Below are 15,610 nucleotides of genomic sequence, written 5' to 3' on the forward strand. Positions count from 1 at the left end.
AAAGCAGCAAAATACACATTCTTTTGAGTGCACATGGAACATTCTCAAGGATAGATCACATGCTAGGCCACAAAACAAGCCTTGATAAATTTAAGAAAACTGAAATCATATCAAGCATCTTTTCCAACCACAACACTATGAGACCAGAAATCAACTATAAGGAAAAAAACTGCAAAAAACAAACACGTGGAGGCTAAACAATATGCTACTTAACAACAAATGGATCACTGAAGAAATAAAAGAAGAATTAAAAAATACCTAAGAAAAATGAAAATGAAAACCTGATGATCCAAAACCTATGGGATGCAGCAAAAGCAGTTTTAGGAAGAAAGTTTATAGTGATACAAGCTTACCTCAGGAAACAAGAAAAATCTCAAATAAACAATCTACCATTATGCTTAAAGCAACCAGAGAAAGAACAAACAAAATCCAAAGTTTGTAGAAGGAAAGAAAGCATAAAAAATCAGAGCAGAAATAAATAAAATAGAGACAAAAAAAAATCAATGAAACTAAAAGCTTGTTCTTTGAAAAGACAAACAAAATTGATAAACCTTTAGCCAGACTCATCAAGAAAAAGAGATGGAGAGCCCAAATCAATAAAACCAGAAATGAAAAAGAAGTTACAGCTGATACCACAGAGATGCAAAGGATCATAGAAGACAGCTATGAGCAACTATATGGAAATAAAATGGACAACCTAAAAGAAATGGACAAATTCTTAGAAAGGTACAATCTCCCAAGACTGAACTAGGAAGAAATAGAAGATATGAACAGACCAATTACCAGTACTGAAATTCAATCAGTAATTTAAAAACTCCCAACAAAAGTCTGGGACCTGACGGTTTCATGCGTGAATTCTACCAAACATTTAGAGAACAGTTAACACCTATCCTCAAACTATTCCAAAAATTTGCAGAGGAAGGAACACTTCCAAATACTTCCTGAGACAGTGGTCTCAGACAAAGATATCACAAAAAAGAAATTACAGGCCAATATCACTGATGAACATAGATGCAAAAATCCTCAACAAAATACTAGCAAACTGACTCCAACAATACCTTAAAAGGATCATACACCATGACCAAGTGGGATTTATCCCAGGGGTGCAAGGATTTTTCAATATCTGCAAATCAATCAGTGTTAACAAACTGAAGAATAAAAAGCATATGATCATCTCAATAGGTGCAGAAAATGCTTTTGACAAAGTTCAACACCAATTTATGATAAAAACTCCAGAAACTGGGCAAAGAGGGAACCTACCTCAACATAATAAAGGCAATGTATGACAGACCCACAGCTAACATCATATTCAACAGTGAAAAGCTGAAAACTTCCCCTGTAAGATTAGGAACAAGACAAGGATGCCCACTCTCACCACTTTTATTCAACATAGTTTTGGAAGTGCTAGCCACAGCAATCAGAAAAGAAAAACAAAGGAGTCCAAATTAGGAAGAAGTAGAACTGTCACTGTTTGCAGATGACATGATAATATAGAGAGTAAATCCTAAAGATGCTACTAGAAAACTACTAGAGCTCATCAATGAATTTAGTAAAGTTGCAGGATTCAAAATTAACATACAGAAATCTGTTGTATTTCTATACACTAACAATGAACTACCAGAAAGAGATATTAAGGAAACTTTCCCATTTACCATCACATCAAACAGAATAAAATACCTAGGAATAAACCTATCTAAGGAAGCAAAAGACCTGTACTCTGAAAACTATAAGACACTGACAAAAGAAACTGAAGATGACACAAATGTAAAGATATACCACGTTCTTGGATTGAAAGTATCAATATTGTTAAAATGGCCATACTACAAAACGCAATCTACAGATTTAATGCAATCTCTATCAAATTACAGAACTAGAACAAAAAAAAATTTAATTTGTATAGAAACACAAAAGACCAAAACAGCCAAAACAAGCTTGAAAAAGAAGAACAAAGTTGGAGGAATCATGCTCCCTGGCTTCAGAGTATACTACAAAGCTACAGTCATCAAAACAGTATGGTACTGGCACAAAAACAAACACATAGATCAATGAAACAGGATACAATGCCCAGAAATAAACCCACACACTTACAGTCAATCTACGACGAAGGAGGCAAGAATATACAATGGAGAAAAGACAGTCTCTTCAATAAGTGGTGCTGGGAAAACTGGAGAGCTACATGTAAAAGAATGAAATTAGAACATTCTCTAACACCATATACAAAAATAAACTCAAAATGGATTAAAGACCTAAATGTAAGACCATATTTTAAAACTCTTGGAGGAAAACATAGGCAGAACACTGTCTAACATAAATAGCAGCAATAATTTTTTTGGATCTGTCCCCTCGGGTAGTGGAAACAAAAGCAAAAATATACAAATGGGACCTCAATAAACTAAAAGCTTTTGCACATCAAAGGAAACAAAATGAAAAGACAACCTATAGAATGGGAGAAAATATTTGCAAATGATGTCACTGACATGGTATTAATTTCCATAATATGCAGACAGGTTATAGAGCTCAATATGAAAAAAAAAAAGAACCCAATCAAAAAATGGGCAGAAAACCTAAATAGATATTTCTCTGAAGACATACAGATGGCCAACGGGCACATGAAAAGATGTTCAACATCGCTAATTATTAGAGAAATGCAAATCAAAACTACAATGAAGTAATCATTTCACACCGGCGGTCAGAATGGCATCACCCAGAAGTCTCCAAATAATAAATGCTGGAGAGGGTGTGGAGAAAAGGAAACTCACCTGCACTGTTGGTGGGAATGTAAATTGGTGAAGGCACTATGGAGAACAGTATGGAAGTTCGTTAAAAAACTAAAAATGGAGTTACCATATGGTCGAACAATTCCACACCTGGGCATATATCCAGAGAAAACTCTAATTCAAAAAGATACATACATCCCTATGTTCATACCAGCACTATTTACAGTAGTCAAGACATGGAAGCAACCTAAACGTCCATGGATAGATGAATGGATAAAGAAGATGTGGTATGTATATATATATACACATATATGTATACAAACAAACACACACACACACACACACACACACACACACATATACATATAATGGAAGATTACTCAGCCATAAAAAAGAATGAAATAATGCCATTTGCAGCAACATGGATGGACTTAGAGATTATCATACTAAATGAGGTCAGACAACAATAAATATTATACGATATCACTTACATGTGGAATCTTAAAAAATAATAGAAATGAACTGATTTACAAAACACAAACAGACTCACAAAGAAAACAAACTTACGGTTACCAAATGGGAAAGGGGTGGGGATGGATAAATTAGGAGTTTGAGATTAGCACATACACACTACTATACATAAAACAGATAAGCAACAAGGACCTATTGTATAGCACAGGGAACTATATTCAATATCTTTTAATAACCTGCAATAAAAAAGAATCTGAAGGGCTTCCATGGTGGTGCAGTGGTTGAGAGTCTGCCTGCCAGTGCAGGGGACACGGGTTCGTGCCCCAGTCCGGGAGGATCCCACATACCGCGGAGTGGCTGGGCCCGTGAGCCATGACCGCTGAGCCTGTGCATTCGGAGCCTGTGCTCCGCAACAGGAGAGGCCACAACAGTGAGAGGCCCACGTACCGAAAAAAAAGAATATACTATGTATCTATAAATATAGATAACTCAATCACTTTGCTTTACACCTGAATCTAACACATTGTAAATCAGCTATACTTCAATTAAATAACAGCACAAAACTATACTCTGAAGCTATAAAACATTGTTGAAAGAAATGAAAGAAGACATAAATACAAAGACATCCCATGTTTATAGATCAGAAGACTTAATATTGTTAAGATGGCAATACTCCCCAGATACATAGATTCAACACAATCCCAATCAAAATCCCAGTTGGCTTTTTTGTCAATAAAATTGACAAGCTGATCCCAAAATTCATACAAAAAGCAAGGGAGGGGCTTCCCTGGTGGCACAGTGGTTGAGAGTCCGCCTGCCGATGCAGGGGACACGGGTTCGTGCCCCGGTCCAGGAAGATCCCACATGTCGCGGAGCGGCTGGGCCCCTGAGCCATGGCCACTGGGCCTGCGTGTCCAGAGCCTGTGCTCCGCAACGGGAGAGGCCACAACAGTGAGAGGCCCGCATACCGCAAAAAAAAAAAAAAAAAAAAAAAGAGAAAAAAAAAAAAAAAAAAAAAGCAAAGGACCCAGAAGAGCCAAAAAATCTTGAAAGAGAGGAGTAAATTGAAGGACTCACATTTCTTGATTTCCTTTTTTTTTTTGGCTGCGCCACACAGCATGCAGGAATCTTATCTTAGTTCCCTGACCAGGGATTGAACCTGCACCCACTGCAGTGGAAGCGTGGAGTCTTAACCACTGGACCACCAGGTAAGTCCCCACATTTGTTGATTTCAAACCTGCAAAACTAATGAAGACTCATGGTGCTGGCATAAGGACAGCTGTTTGGATCAATGGAATAGATAAGAGAATCCAGAAATAAACCCTCACATTTATAATCAACTGATTTTTTGACAAGGATGCCAACACAATTCAATGGAGAAATAGTCACTTCAAGAAATGGAACTGGAACAACTGGAGAGCCACATGCAAAAGAATAAAGTTGGGCTCCTACCCCACCATATAAAAAAAATTAACTCAAAATGAATCCAAGAGCTAAATGTAACACCTAGCACTATTTAACTCTTGTAAGAAAAAATAGGAGTAAGCCTTCATGACTTTAGATAAGCATTGGTTTCTCAGATGTAGCAACAATAGCACAAGCAATAACAACAACAAAAATACACACACTGGACATCATCACAATTAAAAAATTTTGTAAATGTTTCTCATGAGACTGATATGTAGAATATATTAAGAACTCATACTCAATAATAAAAAGGAAAATAACCCAATTTTTAAGTGGACAAAGGATCTGAATAGACATTTCTCTGAAGACATACAAATGGCCAATAAGCACATGAAAAGGTGATCAACATCATTAGTCATAAGGGAAAAGCAAATCAAAACCATCATGTCACTTCCTATCCACTAAGACGGCTATAATTAAAAAGTCAGATAATAACAAATGCTGGAGACAGTGGAGAAACTGGAACACTCACACACTGCTGGTGTAAATATAAAATGGTACAGCTGCTTTGGAAAACAGTTTAGCAGTTCCTCAAAAGGTTAAACATAGAGTTACCATACGACCAGCAATTCCATTCCTAGGTATATACTTAGAAGAAATGAAAATATATACCCACACAAAAACTTGTACACAGATGTTGATAGCAACGTTAGTTATGATAGCCAAAAAGAGGAAACAACCCACATGTCCATCAACTAATGAATGGATAAATTCAACATACCATATCCATACAATGGAATATTTCGTAATAAAAAGAAATGAAGGCCTTCTGCCTCACTGCACTACTGAAAGCAGGATGGGTCATGAGCAACTCTACTAGAGCTACCTGCAAAAATTCAGCCAAGGTTCCTGATCTCGCCACATCAGCTCAAACCAGCATGGTCTGATCTGGAAATATTACCTCAATATATGCCGCCAGTTTTTCCATCAGTACACGAAAGATATAGGCTTCATCAAGCTGGATAAAACGACACTCCTTGAATGGATTATCCAAGACATACACCCAATAAAAGAAATAATGCTAGTTCTTTGTACATAATTTTTTAAACTTTGAAAAAGGGAGAGGGATGAAGCACTGTTACATGTTACAATGTGGATGAAGTCTGAAAACATTATTCTAAGTCAAAGAAGTCAGTAACAAGGGATCATATATTGTATGATTCCATTTATATGAAATGTCTGAAATAGGCAAATCAATAGAGACAAAATAGATTAGCAGTTCTAGGGCTGAAGTGGAAAAGGGATTAGAGCTAAGAGGTACAGGGTTTCTTTGGGGGATGATAAAAATGTCCTAAAATCAATTGTGGTGTTGGTTGCACAATTCTGTGAATTTACTAAAAGCCACTCAACTATGTAAACGGGTGAACTATATGTGAATTATAGCTCAGGAAGGCTATTTTTAAAACACTGGGATAACAGGTAAATTTTTCCTAACTTTTTCTTTTACCATTTAATAATAAATTAAACTCAAAAAAATCAAATCACTGAGGAAAACAAATTTTTCAAAGTGGAATATCTTTAAAACAATATACTCTCAGAAGAAATGATAACTATGTGACATGATAGACATATTAGCTAATGCTACAGTGGTAATTATATTGCAATATAGAAGTAGTGAATCAACACAATGCACACCTTAAACTTACCCAATGTCCTATGTCAATTATATCTCAAATTAAGAAAACAAAAACAAAACCCAATGTGCTTCCAGCTCAGCAGGAATTTCCAGGAAGATGTACCAGGTAGGCCCAGGCAGCAGTGATGGAGCAAGTAGCAGCCTTGCGAGATGACCAGTTTGCAGAAGACACAATGTCCTAGAATATGTGTCAATAATTTAAGAGATATAATTACAGTTTATCTTTACCACTGCTTCAACCCAATGGCAAAGATCACCCGCAACGATGATGGAAATTAATAAGGCATTATTCTAAAAATAAAACACTTTTAAAAATACAGAGGTTTTTAAAAAAAAATATATAACATATTTTTCCCTCATATATGACCAGTGCTGTCAGTTCTCCTGATGACAGATGTCAAAATCACTAAGGTTTTCTTTGATGAAATGATCTTAAAACATCTGCTAACACAAATGCCTTAAAATAAAACTCCAGTTAATAGACATCCTCTTTTGTCTTGATCCTTTGAAGCTATGATGTTCATTTTGTGTTGAATGGAAAAAAATAGACAATTACTTTGAGCAATCTGAAATAAAACTAAGTTTCCTGATTATTTGTAGGTTTGAAAAGTTGCCTGGGGGTTAAACTATTTAGTCTCAAATTCTGAAGTTTAGAAGACACTTGTGGAGATGATTCTTCCACCTGTTGGAACAACAATAAAAATAAAGTTAATTTTATAAAAATATAGTCAGTCTACCCTGTGTAATTCTATTCCCTCTGACTGCTTCTCAGAAGACATCATACATTTTCCCACCCCGTGGAAGCCTGCAGCAGACCAGAGCCATCAGCTGTCATCCTGCTTTTGCTCACTGTGGTAACGCCACTACCCACTTCCAGGACTGGCATGTAGAAGTGACTGTTTGCTAACTGAGTACATACATTTAATTTCTAAAAGTGCGGACAGGATCCACTACATAATTTGGCAGTGCAAAATTAAAATCTGGGCCCCTTGTTCAAAAATTAAGAATTTCAAGATGACAAGCAGAGAACATTAAAACAAGCATGGGTTCCTTCTAAGCACGAAGCCCTGTATGACTGACTGCCCAGCCTGCACGTCCACGACGCCAGCTGTAGGCGTGGTTAAGACGATACACTGCAAGTACACCTCAAGTATACTCTTGGTACTGTTAGTGATTCCCAAGCACCAGTCAATGGACCAGTACAGTCATGAAGAAGATTCACCACCACAGGGAAAGAGAAAAATTAGCAAAATTCAACTCATCATTCATCATGCTAAATCTGTTCCATTTAGAGGACGGTGATGGTTAATTTCATGTGTTAACTTGGCTAAGCCACAGTACCCCGACATTTGGTTGAATAATACTGTTCTAGACGTTTCTTTGAAGGTATTTTTTAGATGAGATCAACGTTTAAATCAGCCGACTGAGTAAAGCGGATTACTCTCCATAATGTAGTTGGGCTTCATCCAATCAACTGAAAGCCTTAACAGAAAAAAGACTGACCTCCCCCCAGGAAGAAGGAATTCTGCCAGCAGACTACCTTCGGAACTTGAAATGCAACATCAACTCTTCTCTGAGTCTCCTATCTGCCAGCTCACCTGCAGATTTTGGACTCTACTAATACCAGCCTTCACAATGGCATAAGCCAACTCCTTAAAATAAATTCAGATAGATAGGTTAAATTAAATAGCCTAGATAGATAGATAGATAGAGACACACCCTATTGGTTCTGTTTCTCTAGGGAACTCTGAGTAAGACAAGGACTTTCTTTATTCAGGGACTATGTAATTATGTCTTTCCTAGCTTTTTTTATTTTTAAGTAAAAATGTCATTTTCTTTCAAAAAATTCTGGAAATCCTGCTTTAAACATGATAAATTTTAGCAATATTTTACACATATGTTTTTATTTTAAGAGTCATTTTTGTCACCCATCCCTTTTTTCTTTGATGGTGGGAGGCTAGGCAAAAGGAAAAAAAATAATCAGGTCAACATTTTCTTTGAGGACTTTTCTCCAAACCCAAAGCTATTAATTGACAGAAAAGCAAAAGCTTTCTTCTAGGAGGGAGGGGCTCAGCTATTTTAGTCATTGGTATTTGTAGAATCTCAATACTGGTTTAGCCCTTATGTAGCAATACAAATGTGAAGGATGGATATGTGGGCAGCCCTTGTCATCGAATTTGATCTTTCAGAAATGACACATCTCAATGCATCTGAAAGTCTAGAATTATGAGACAAAGAGGTCCCTAATTTATAGAAGTCCTGAAGCTTTGAATTCTAGTTTCCTCATTTCTAGGGATTCCTGTAAATGCCACATACTTGTGGCAAACCTTGTGAGAAAACTCATCCTCTTCAGTTAGAGGACTTTGCTTATACTGCTGCCATCATGCAGTGAGAACAGCCCACACTGGGCAGCCCCCCAGTGTCACTCTGCGCTCCAGACCTTCAGGGACATTAGCCTCCCCCGGAGCTTAAAAGCTTTGGCAAGCTCAAAACTGATGATGAATAGTGCTGCCAATTTCTCTTCGTACCATCCTCTAAACCATGATTCCCCCACCCCATGTTGGTGCTAAGAAATAAAAAGCAAGAAACTTTTAGAAAAAGACTCTTTCCTTGGAACTGCTTCTGTTTTCTGCTCCAGGTCAAAAGCTTTATTTAATCCCAGGGTCTTTGTAAGGGGTAACATAGTTAATTTAAAAAAAAAAAAAAAAGATGCTTTGTTGAGATGGAAATTCCATCTCAGCAGAGTTGATCTCGAGTACTGAATGAAACTTAGAATCAGCAGTGATCCTACTATTTTGAAGAAGAAAAAAAGGGAAAACTTTTTTTCTGCTATGTCCACTTTTATCACTTTTTTATGGCTGAGTAATATTCCATTATATGCATGTGTATACATATATGTGTGTGTATACACACACACACACACACACACACACACACACACACACACACACACACACACACACACACACACACACACACACCCCACAATGTCCCCAATCCTATCTAAGGGAAACTCCCCTACTTATGCTCTGGAGTTTCCCATCTCACCCACTTCAGGACTCTATTCCTACAATGATCCCCTCTCTCTGAATCATGAATTTCTTGTTTTCCATTGGACCATTCCATCAATACCCTAGGCTGCTTTAATGTACCCATCCAAAATCAATAAATCAATAAATCCTTCCTTGACCATGAGTCCTCCATCCAGATACAGCCCTATCTCTCTGCTCCTTTTCATAGCAACCTTCAAGAACCCTGCCTCTACTGCTTCCTCCACTCTCTCACCCCCTAGTCTCTGACCAGTCCACCCTAGATAGACTTTTGTCCCCTCCCACCGCCCTAGTCTTCCTTTTCTCTCACTCATACTTCTTTTCAGTCACCTTTGCCAGTTCTTCCTCCTCTGCCAGACCTCTGAAAGTTAGGAGTACCCCCAGAACTCAGTCTTAGGGCCTCCTCCTCTATCTGTGGCATCTCCTGAAATTAACCCACCACCATATGCTAATGACTCCTAAATGGACATTTCCCTCCCTAACCTACCCTGAGGCTCTAAACTTCTCTACCAACCACTGCCTTTCTCAGCAAGTCCACATATACATCTAAGTAATAACTTTAACATAACATGCCGAAAGAGAACTCTCCACTTCCCCAAACCCAGTGCTCCTATTATCTTTCCCATCTCAAGAAACGGCACTACAATTCACCAAGTTGCTTCAGGCAGAAATCCAGGAATCGTCCTGGGTCACTGTTTGTTTTATCCCCTCACATCCCATCAGCAAGTCAAATAGACTCCATCTCCAACAGGCATCAAGAATCCAACCACTTCTCATCACCCTCGCTGCTCTTTCACTGCTCTCCCTGGAACAACCCTGACTGGTCTTCTTGCTCCCACCTTCCTTTCCACAGGTCACTCTCCACAGCAGAGAGATGGTTGTCAAGCACACATCATATGATATCGCACTTTTGCTTAAAGCTCTCCAATGGATTCCCGTGGCAAGTAGGATAAAGTCCCAGCTGCCTCCTGTAGTTCTGCCTATCTCTCTGAGATCATCACAGTTTCTCTCTTTCTCATTCGCTAGGCACACTGGTCTCCCTTCCCCTTCCAATAAGGTCATTCCTCCTCAGCTTTGCATGTTCTACACCCTCTGCCTGGGATGCTCTTCCTCAGGGCCTCAACCGGCTGGCTTCTTTGCATCATTTAGTGCTCAGCTCACACGTAACCTCCTCAGCAAGGACTTACCAGACCACCATGGCAGAACAGCACCTCCTGCCCCCCTATTCCTACCGACCATGCCCTACCTCATTACCTGTATTTTCTTCATAGAATCTTTCTTGACCTGAAAACTCTTCTGTGGTATGGATTGCCTATGACCCACCGGTACAATGTAATGGCCATGAAGCCAGGGACCTGTCTGTTTCTCTCCCTCCAACATTTAGATCAGTGACTAGCAGAGGAGCTATGTTTTTTGGGGTTTTTTTTCAAATGCTGAAAGAGAGGAGGCAGAGAAAAGGAGGAATCCAAGAAAAACCAAAAGGAAGAGATGAGAATAAGTTTGGTTCAGTTGTAGTGAATGAATGAAGACTAGATTGACTAAAGAAGAAGAAAAAAAAAAAGGAATAGTGGGAAATAAATGAAATGCTGCTGGGAAAGATGGAATCGAACAGAGAAAGGTCTCAAATGTCAAGCCAGATTGCCTGGAATTTATGCAGTAGGAACTAGGGAGCCACTGACGCCACTGAACTTCTGAATGCCCAGTGCCTGGAATGCAACGGACAGCTGAAAACTATTTGTTGACCAAATCACCAGTGCAAAGGTGACAGCTAAAACTGAGAGAATGGGATCAGTTCTCAAGGGAAGGAAGTCCTGAGCCTGGGGGAGATGTCTCCAGTCAGAGAAAGGGAAGAAAAGGAGGGAAGACATGAAGGGGAGACGAGCCAGAGATGGAGGGGAAGTATCAGAGGGAAAGGGAACACTGAAACCAAGGGAAGGAAACGTGGCAACAGCAACTGCAGTTAAAAATGTTAACTGGGGCTTCCCTGGTGGTGCAGTGGTTGAGAGTCCGCCCGCCGATGCAGGGGACACGGGTTCGTGCCCCGGTCCGGGAAGATCCCTCATGCTGTGGAGAGGCTGGGCCTGTGAGCCATGGCCACTGAGCCTGCGCGTCCAGAGCCTGTGCTCTGCAACGGGAGAGGCCACAACAGTGAGAGGTCTGCGTACGGCAAAAAAAAAAAAAAAAAAAAAATGTTAACTGTCAGGGGGGAAAAGTCCAGAATGAGACCTAAGAAAAGGCCTCTGAAGTTGATAAGAAGATGACTGGCACCAGCCACTTCAATGGAGCTGTGGGGATAAAAATGGGACCATGGCCTGCGAAAGGAAGGGGAAGGTGATGAGGAAGACGAGGAAAGAAGATGCAGAAAGACTAGGAAGTTTCTCCTGGCATGCCGCCTCCACCAGTCCACTGACGCTGTCCAGAGTGCTAGCCTCAAGCAGAGGGAGAAACATCCAGCCAAGATCAAGCTAAGATCCACCAGGATATATAGAAATAGAGAGGAAATGGGACAGAGGTGACGGGAACACTTGTTTTTTAAGTCCTGCAGCACTATGTGGCATTAACAAAAATACGCAGTCATTTATAAGCACACTGAGGCCAGCAATATTTAAATAAAACCTGAACATCAGTCCTACCATAAGAATTTTGTTTGGACTTGCAGTGGCATTCATGCAACATGTTCTTTTGGACCCTCTCGACTGTGATGGATCCTCAATTGTATGCACTTCATCAGATGAAGATAATTTCCATCCTTCAGCAAAGGCAAACAGCGTGTCATCAGCCACAGAGGCCCTCCTTCTGGGGACGTAATCTGTCACCCTGTCATCTGTGGCTGTAGGGAGCGGGGATGCTGATGGACGTGTGCTGGGTCTCCTGCTGTCTTCAGAGCTCTTTGATGGGGATGCAAACTCTGCTGGAGATGCACAGCTCTCGGAGAGCTTGTTTTGCAAAAAATGTTTTAAACGAGTTTTTCTGGGAACACTGTTTTTCATAATTGCGCTCCGAAGCTGAGACTCTTCTGCAATGACGTATACTCTGCAGCGGCCCCGGGTCACCGCTGTGTACACGTGCTGCCAGTGCTGGCGGCCCGCCTTCCCAACCACATACACGACTGTCTTCTCCTCCGACCCCTGAGGGGAAATAATGCACGAAGGAGATTTAATACTGCATAATGGGTTCATGTCTCTGGAGAGTCTACAAAGGCAGAAAGGAGACAAGTCCTCAAAGTGCTCTCAAGAGCATTCTACCTGGCCAGAGTATTCAAATGAATGCATCTGATGGGTTCCATTTTATTCATTATCCTGGAATTCCCATTTTCTAATTACGCTGCTAAGTTTGGGTGTCATAGATCCAAAACTGGCATGTAGAAACCCAGCAATAAACTTTAAACTGCACGCAGTGCTAAATCTCCCTTAATAAAAGAATTTGAAACGGCTGTATGGGCTTTATGTATAGATGTCTTACTCCACTGTTACTTACATAACAAAAAACAGAGACCTGAAATATCTAATGATAGGAAATAGATACATATATATATGTATATATTTATTTTTCTATATCATGTATCTATATATGTTACAAACATCAGATATGCTTTAAAATATAACAAAATTTTAAAAACTTGATATATATAAAAAAAAGATCACAACCATGTAACACAAAATAAAATTACTCTGATCAAAAATACGAAGTGCACATAAAGATGTAACAAAAACAAAGTAAATCACAAAGCAAGAAGGGAATCCTACCGAAAATTTAACCAGTCTGTTTCCAAACAGAGGGCCTATGGATGATTTTTTTTTCCTACTTTCCGTATTTTTCCAATGTTGAACCATGTATTCCTCTTATCAAGATAAGACAAAAGAGAATGACGACCCTTTGTTTCTTGGGTGTAACAAACCAAGAACTATACTACAGGCAAGAAAAATGCCCAATGTCACTGTGTAACTGTGAGAAAACAATTTCAAGAAAACAATAACAAATTGTGGTTATTCTTAGTCCCTGTATTTTCAGTGCCAATATAAACTAAGAAGGGGTTGGAGCCATTCTCTCTCCCAACGCTCCCACATTCCTCTGCCTGAAAGAGGAATTGTGGGGAGACAAACAACAAGACGAGGCACGTAGAAAATACACATCTGCACTAAAAACAAAACCTTGTACATACCAAGCACTTCTACCTTGCTGGACACAGAGAGTTTAAACCAACTCTTCAGATTGTAAAAGTTTGATAAATACTTCCTTCCAATGCTGCTGAATCTCAGAAATGAATGTAAATGATACTTAATTCTACAAATGTTAAACACATTAGCTAGATATACAGCACCATCCCCCCATGCCCCCATGGACTTTATACTTTACACTGTATTTTTGTAAACAGGTAAACGTCTACCTAAACTTAACTGAGTTCTTAATCATCAATTAAATATCACTGAGAAAAATCTAATAGCCTCATAATCAGTCTCCCTGTACCCACATTTACTGCAATACACTGTCCTCACAGATAGCAGCCACAGTGCTATTTGTCAAATGCAAATCTAGTCACATCAGATTCCGCTTAAAACCCATTAATGGCTCCCAGGCTCTCAAAAAAAAAGTCCTAACTCCTTAATATGGCTCCTACAGCCCTTCAAGAGCCAGCCTTGGCCTTTCCCCCTTCCTTCCCATGAGCCAGGCTCCCTCAAGCACAAAGAACTTGCTTGTGATCCTGCCTGTGCTCCCCAGTCCCTGGCCTCCATCTGGCCTGCTTCCGGATTAGCTGCCTCATCCATGTACTTTCCAGCGCCCTGCACTTCCTCTATCACAGTATTTTTACCTGACTGGACTGTCACCAACTGCCTTCTTAACTGTACTCCTCACTGGACTGTAAGCTCTGTGAAGGCAGGACCACATCTGTCTTGCTCACTGTTCTTTATCAGGTGTCTCATGGAGTGAATGAGGATAAAAATTAGACTGTCAGCCAAAGCCGTCCTCCGAAAGTGGGACATGTACACCTACCTTCACCTCACAACCTGCTATTAATCATTTGCCCATGTCCTTAAATCTTCCTCAAATCATTAAGAACTGTCCAACTTCTTAAAGGAGGCAAGTTTTATTTATTTACTTCTGTAAATTTGTTCTAAAACTCAACAACTGGTACGAATAGACACAAACCATTAATGCCCTTCATGAGTTTGTGGACCTAGAATCTGAAAGTCTATATGGACCTTAGAGTGGGGGTCAAAAAACTTTTTCTGTGAAGGGTCAAAGCATCAGTATTTTAAGCTTTGTAGGCCGGATGGTCTCTATGGCAACCACTCTGTTCTTCCTTTGTAGTGCAAGGGAAGCCATAACCAGTATGTAACTGAATGTGGGACTGGGTTTCAATAAAAATGTATCTACCAAAACAGGTAGTGGACCAGATTTGCCTACCGTATTGGACAACACAGTCCTAGAAGGCCCCAGGAGGTGACCTGGCCCACATCACTCCTCTAACCTCATCTCCTGTCACTCTCCCACACTGGCCTCCTTGCTGTTCCTGTTTCTCAAACCTGCTGGACAGCCTCTCCCACCTTAGAACTTTGGCCTTGGCTATTCTCTCTACCTAGAATGCTCTTGTCCCAGATATTCACATGGTTTAACTTCATGACCTCCTTCAAATCTTTGCTCAGATGCCACCTTGTCAGTGAGGCCTACCCTGACCACTTATTTAAAATTACAACTGCACCTCACCCCCACCCCTTTTCCATAGCATTTACCACCTTCTCACATAATACATAGTTTACTTATTTTTTTCAATTACATCTGTCTCTATCCTCTTCCTTACCAAATATAATCCTCATAATGTCAAGTATCATTGACTACTTCATGGACTGACCTATTACCAAGCACAGAGAAGAGAGTCTGACTCAATACATTTTTGTTGAGCTCAACTGAACTTGAAGAACAAACTATACTGATAGAAGACAACAATCACAAATGTTCTCAGAGGTAAGAGACATTATTTCAACCATGAAATAAGAGCCAGATTCAATGAAAAGAACATTCCAAGATATCTACTCCAATCTCCACCCAGTAGTAATAAAAACCCTTCACTACTTATTTGTCTAGAAATGCAACAGAAAAACTGGATTATAAATCTGAAGAAATCAATAGAGCAAAACATTAATGAGTTGGAAAACAGGAGAGCTGATAAGAAATTCAGGTAACCAGTTCTGGAGGTCCAATATCCATACAGGAGAAGTTCTAGAAAGAAAAATCAGAGAAATCTGAGGATGAGATAATGAAATTATTTA

The 15,610-nt window shown here is 39.6% G+C and overlaps 1 protein-coding gene and 1 pseudogene across 1 annotated transcript in view; one reads left to right on the plus strand and one right to left on the minus strand.

Moving 5' to 3' along the window:
• Positions 1–5,451: 5,451 nt before the first annotated feature.
• LOC115858489 (small ribosomal subunit protein uS14-like) lies at positions 5,452–5,694 on the plus strand (annotated as a pseudogene).
• A 480-nt stretch (positions 5,695–6,174) lies between these two features.
• The window catches only part of HELB (DNA helicase B), a 41,925-nt gene continuing 32,489 nt past the window's right edge, over positions 6,175–15,610 (minus strand). Inside the window, exons 12-13 of the mRNA XM_030866361.2 lie at positions 11,975–12,469; positions 6,175–6,973 (exon numbers count right to left, since the gene is read on the minus strand). Coding sequence (XP_030722221.1) covers positions 6,869–6,973; positions 11,975–12,469 — 600 coding nt within the window. The 3' untranslated portion in view covers positions 6,175–6,868. The remainder of the gene's footprint in view (positions 6,974–11,974; positions 12,470–15,610) is intronic.

The sequence above is a fragment of the Globicephala melas genome, chromosome 10, assembly GCF_963455315.2.
Source record: "Globicephala melas chromosome 10, mGloMel1.2, whole genome shotgun sequence".
Taxonomy (NCBI): domain Eukaryota; kingdom Metazoa; phylum Chordata; class Mammalia; order Artiodactyla; family Delphinidae; genus Globicephala; species Globicephala melas.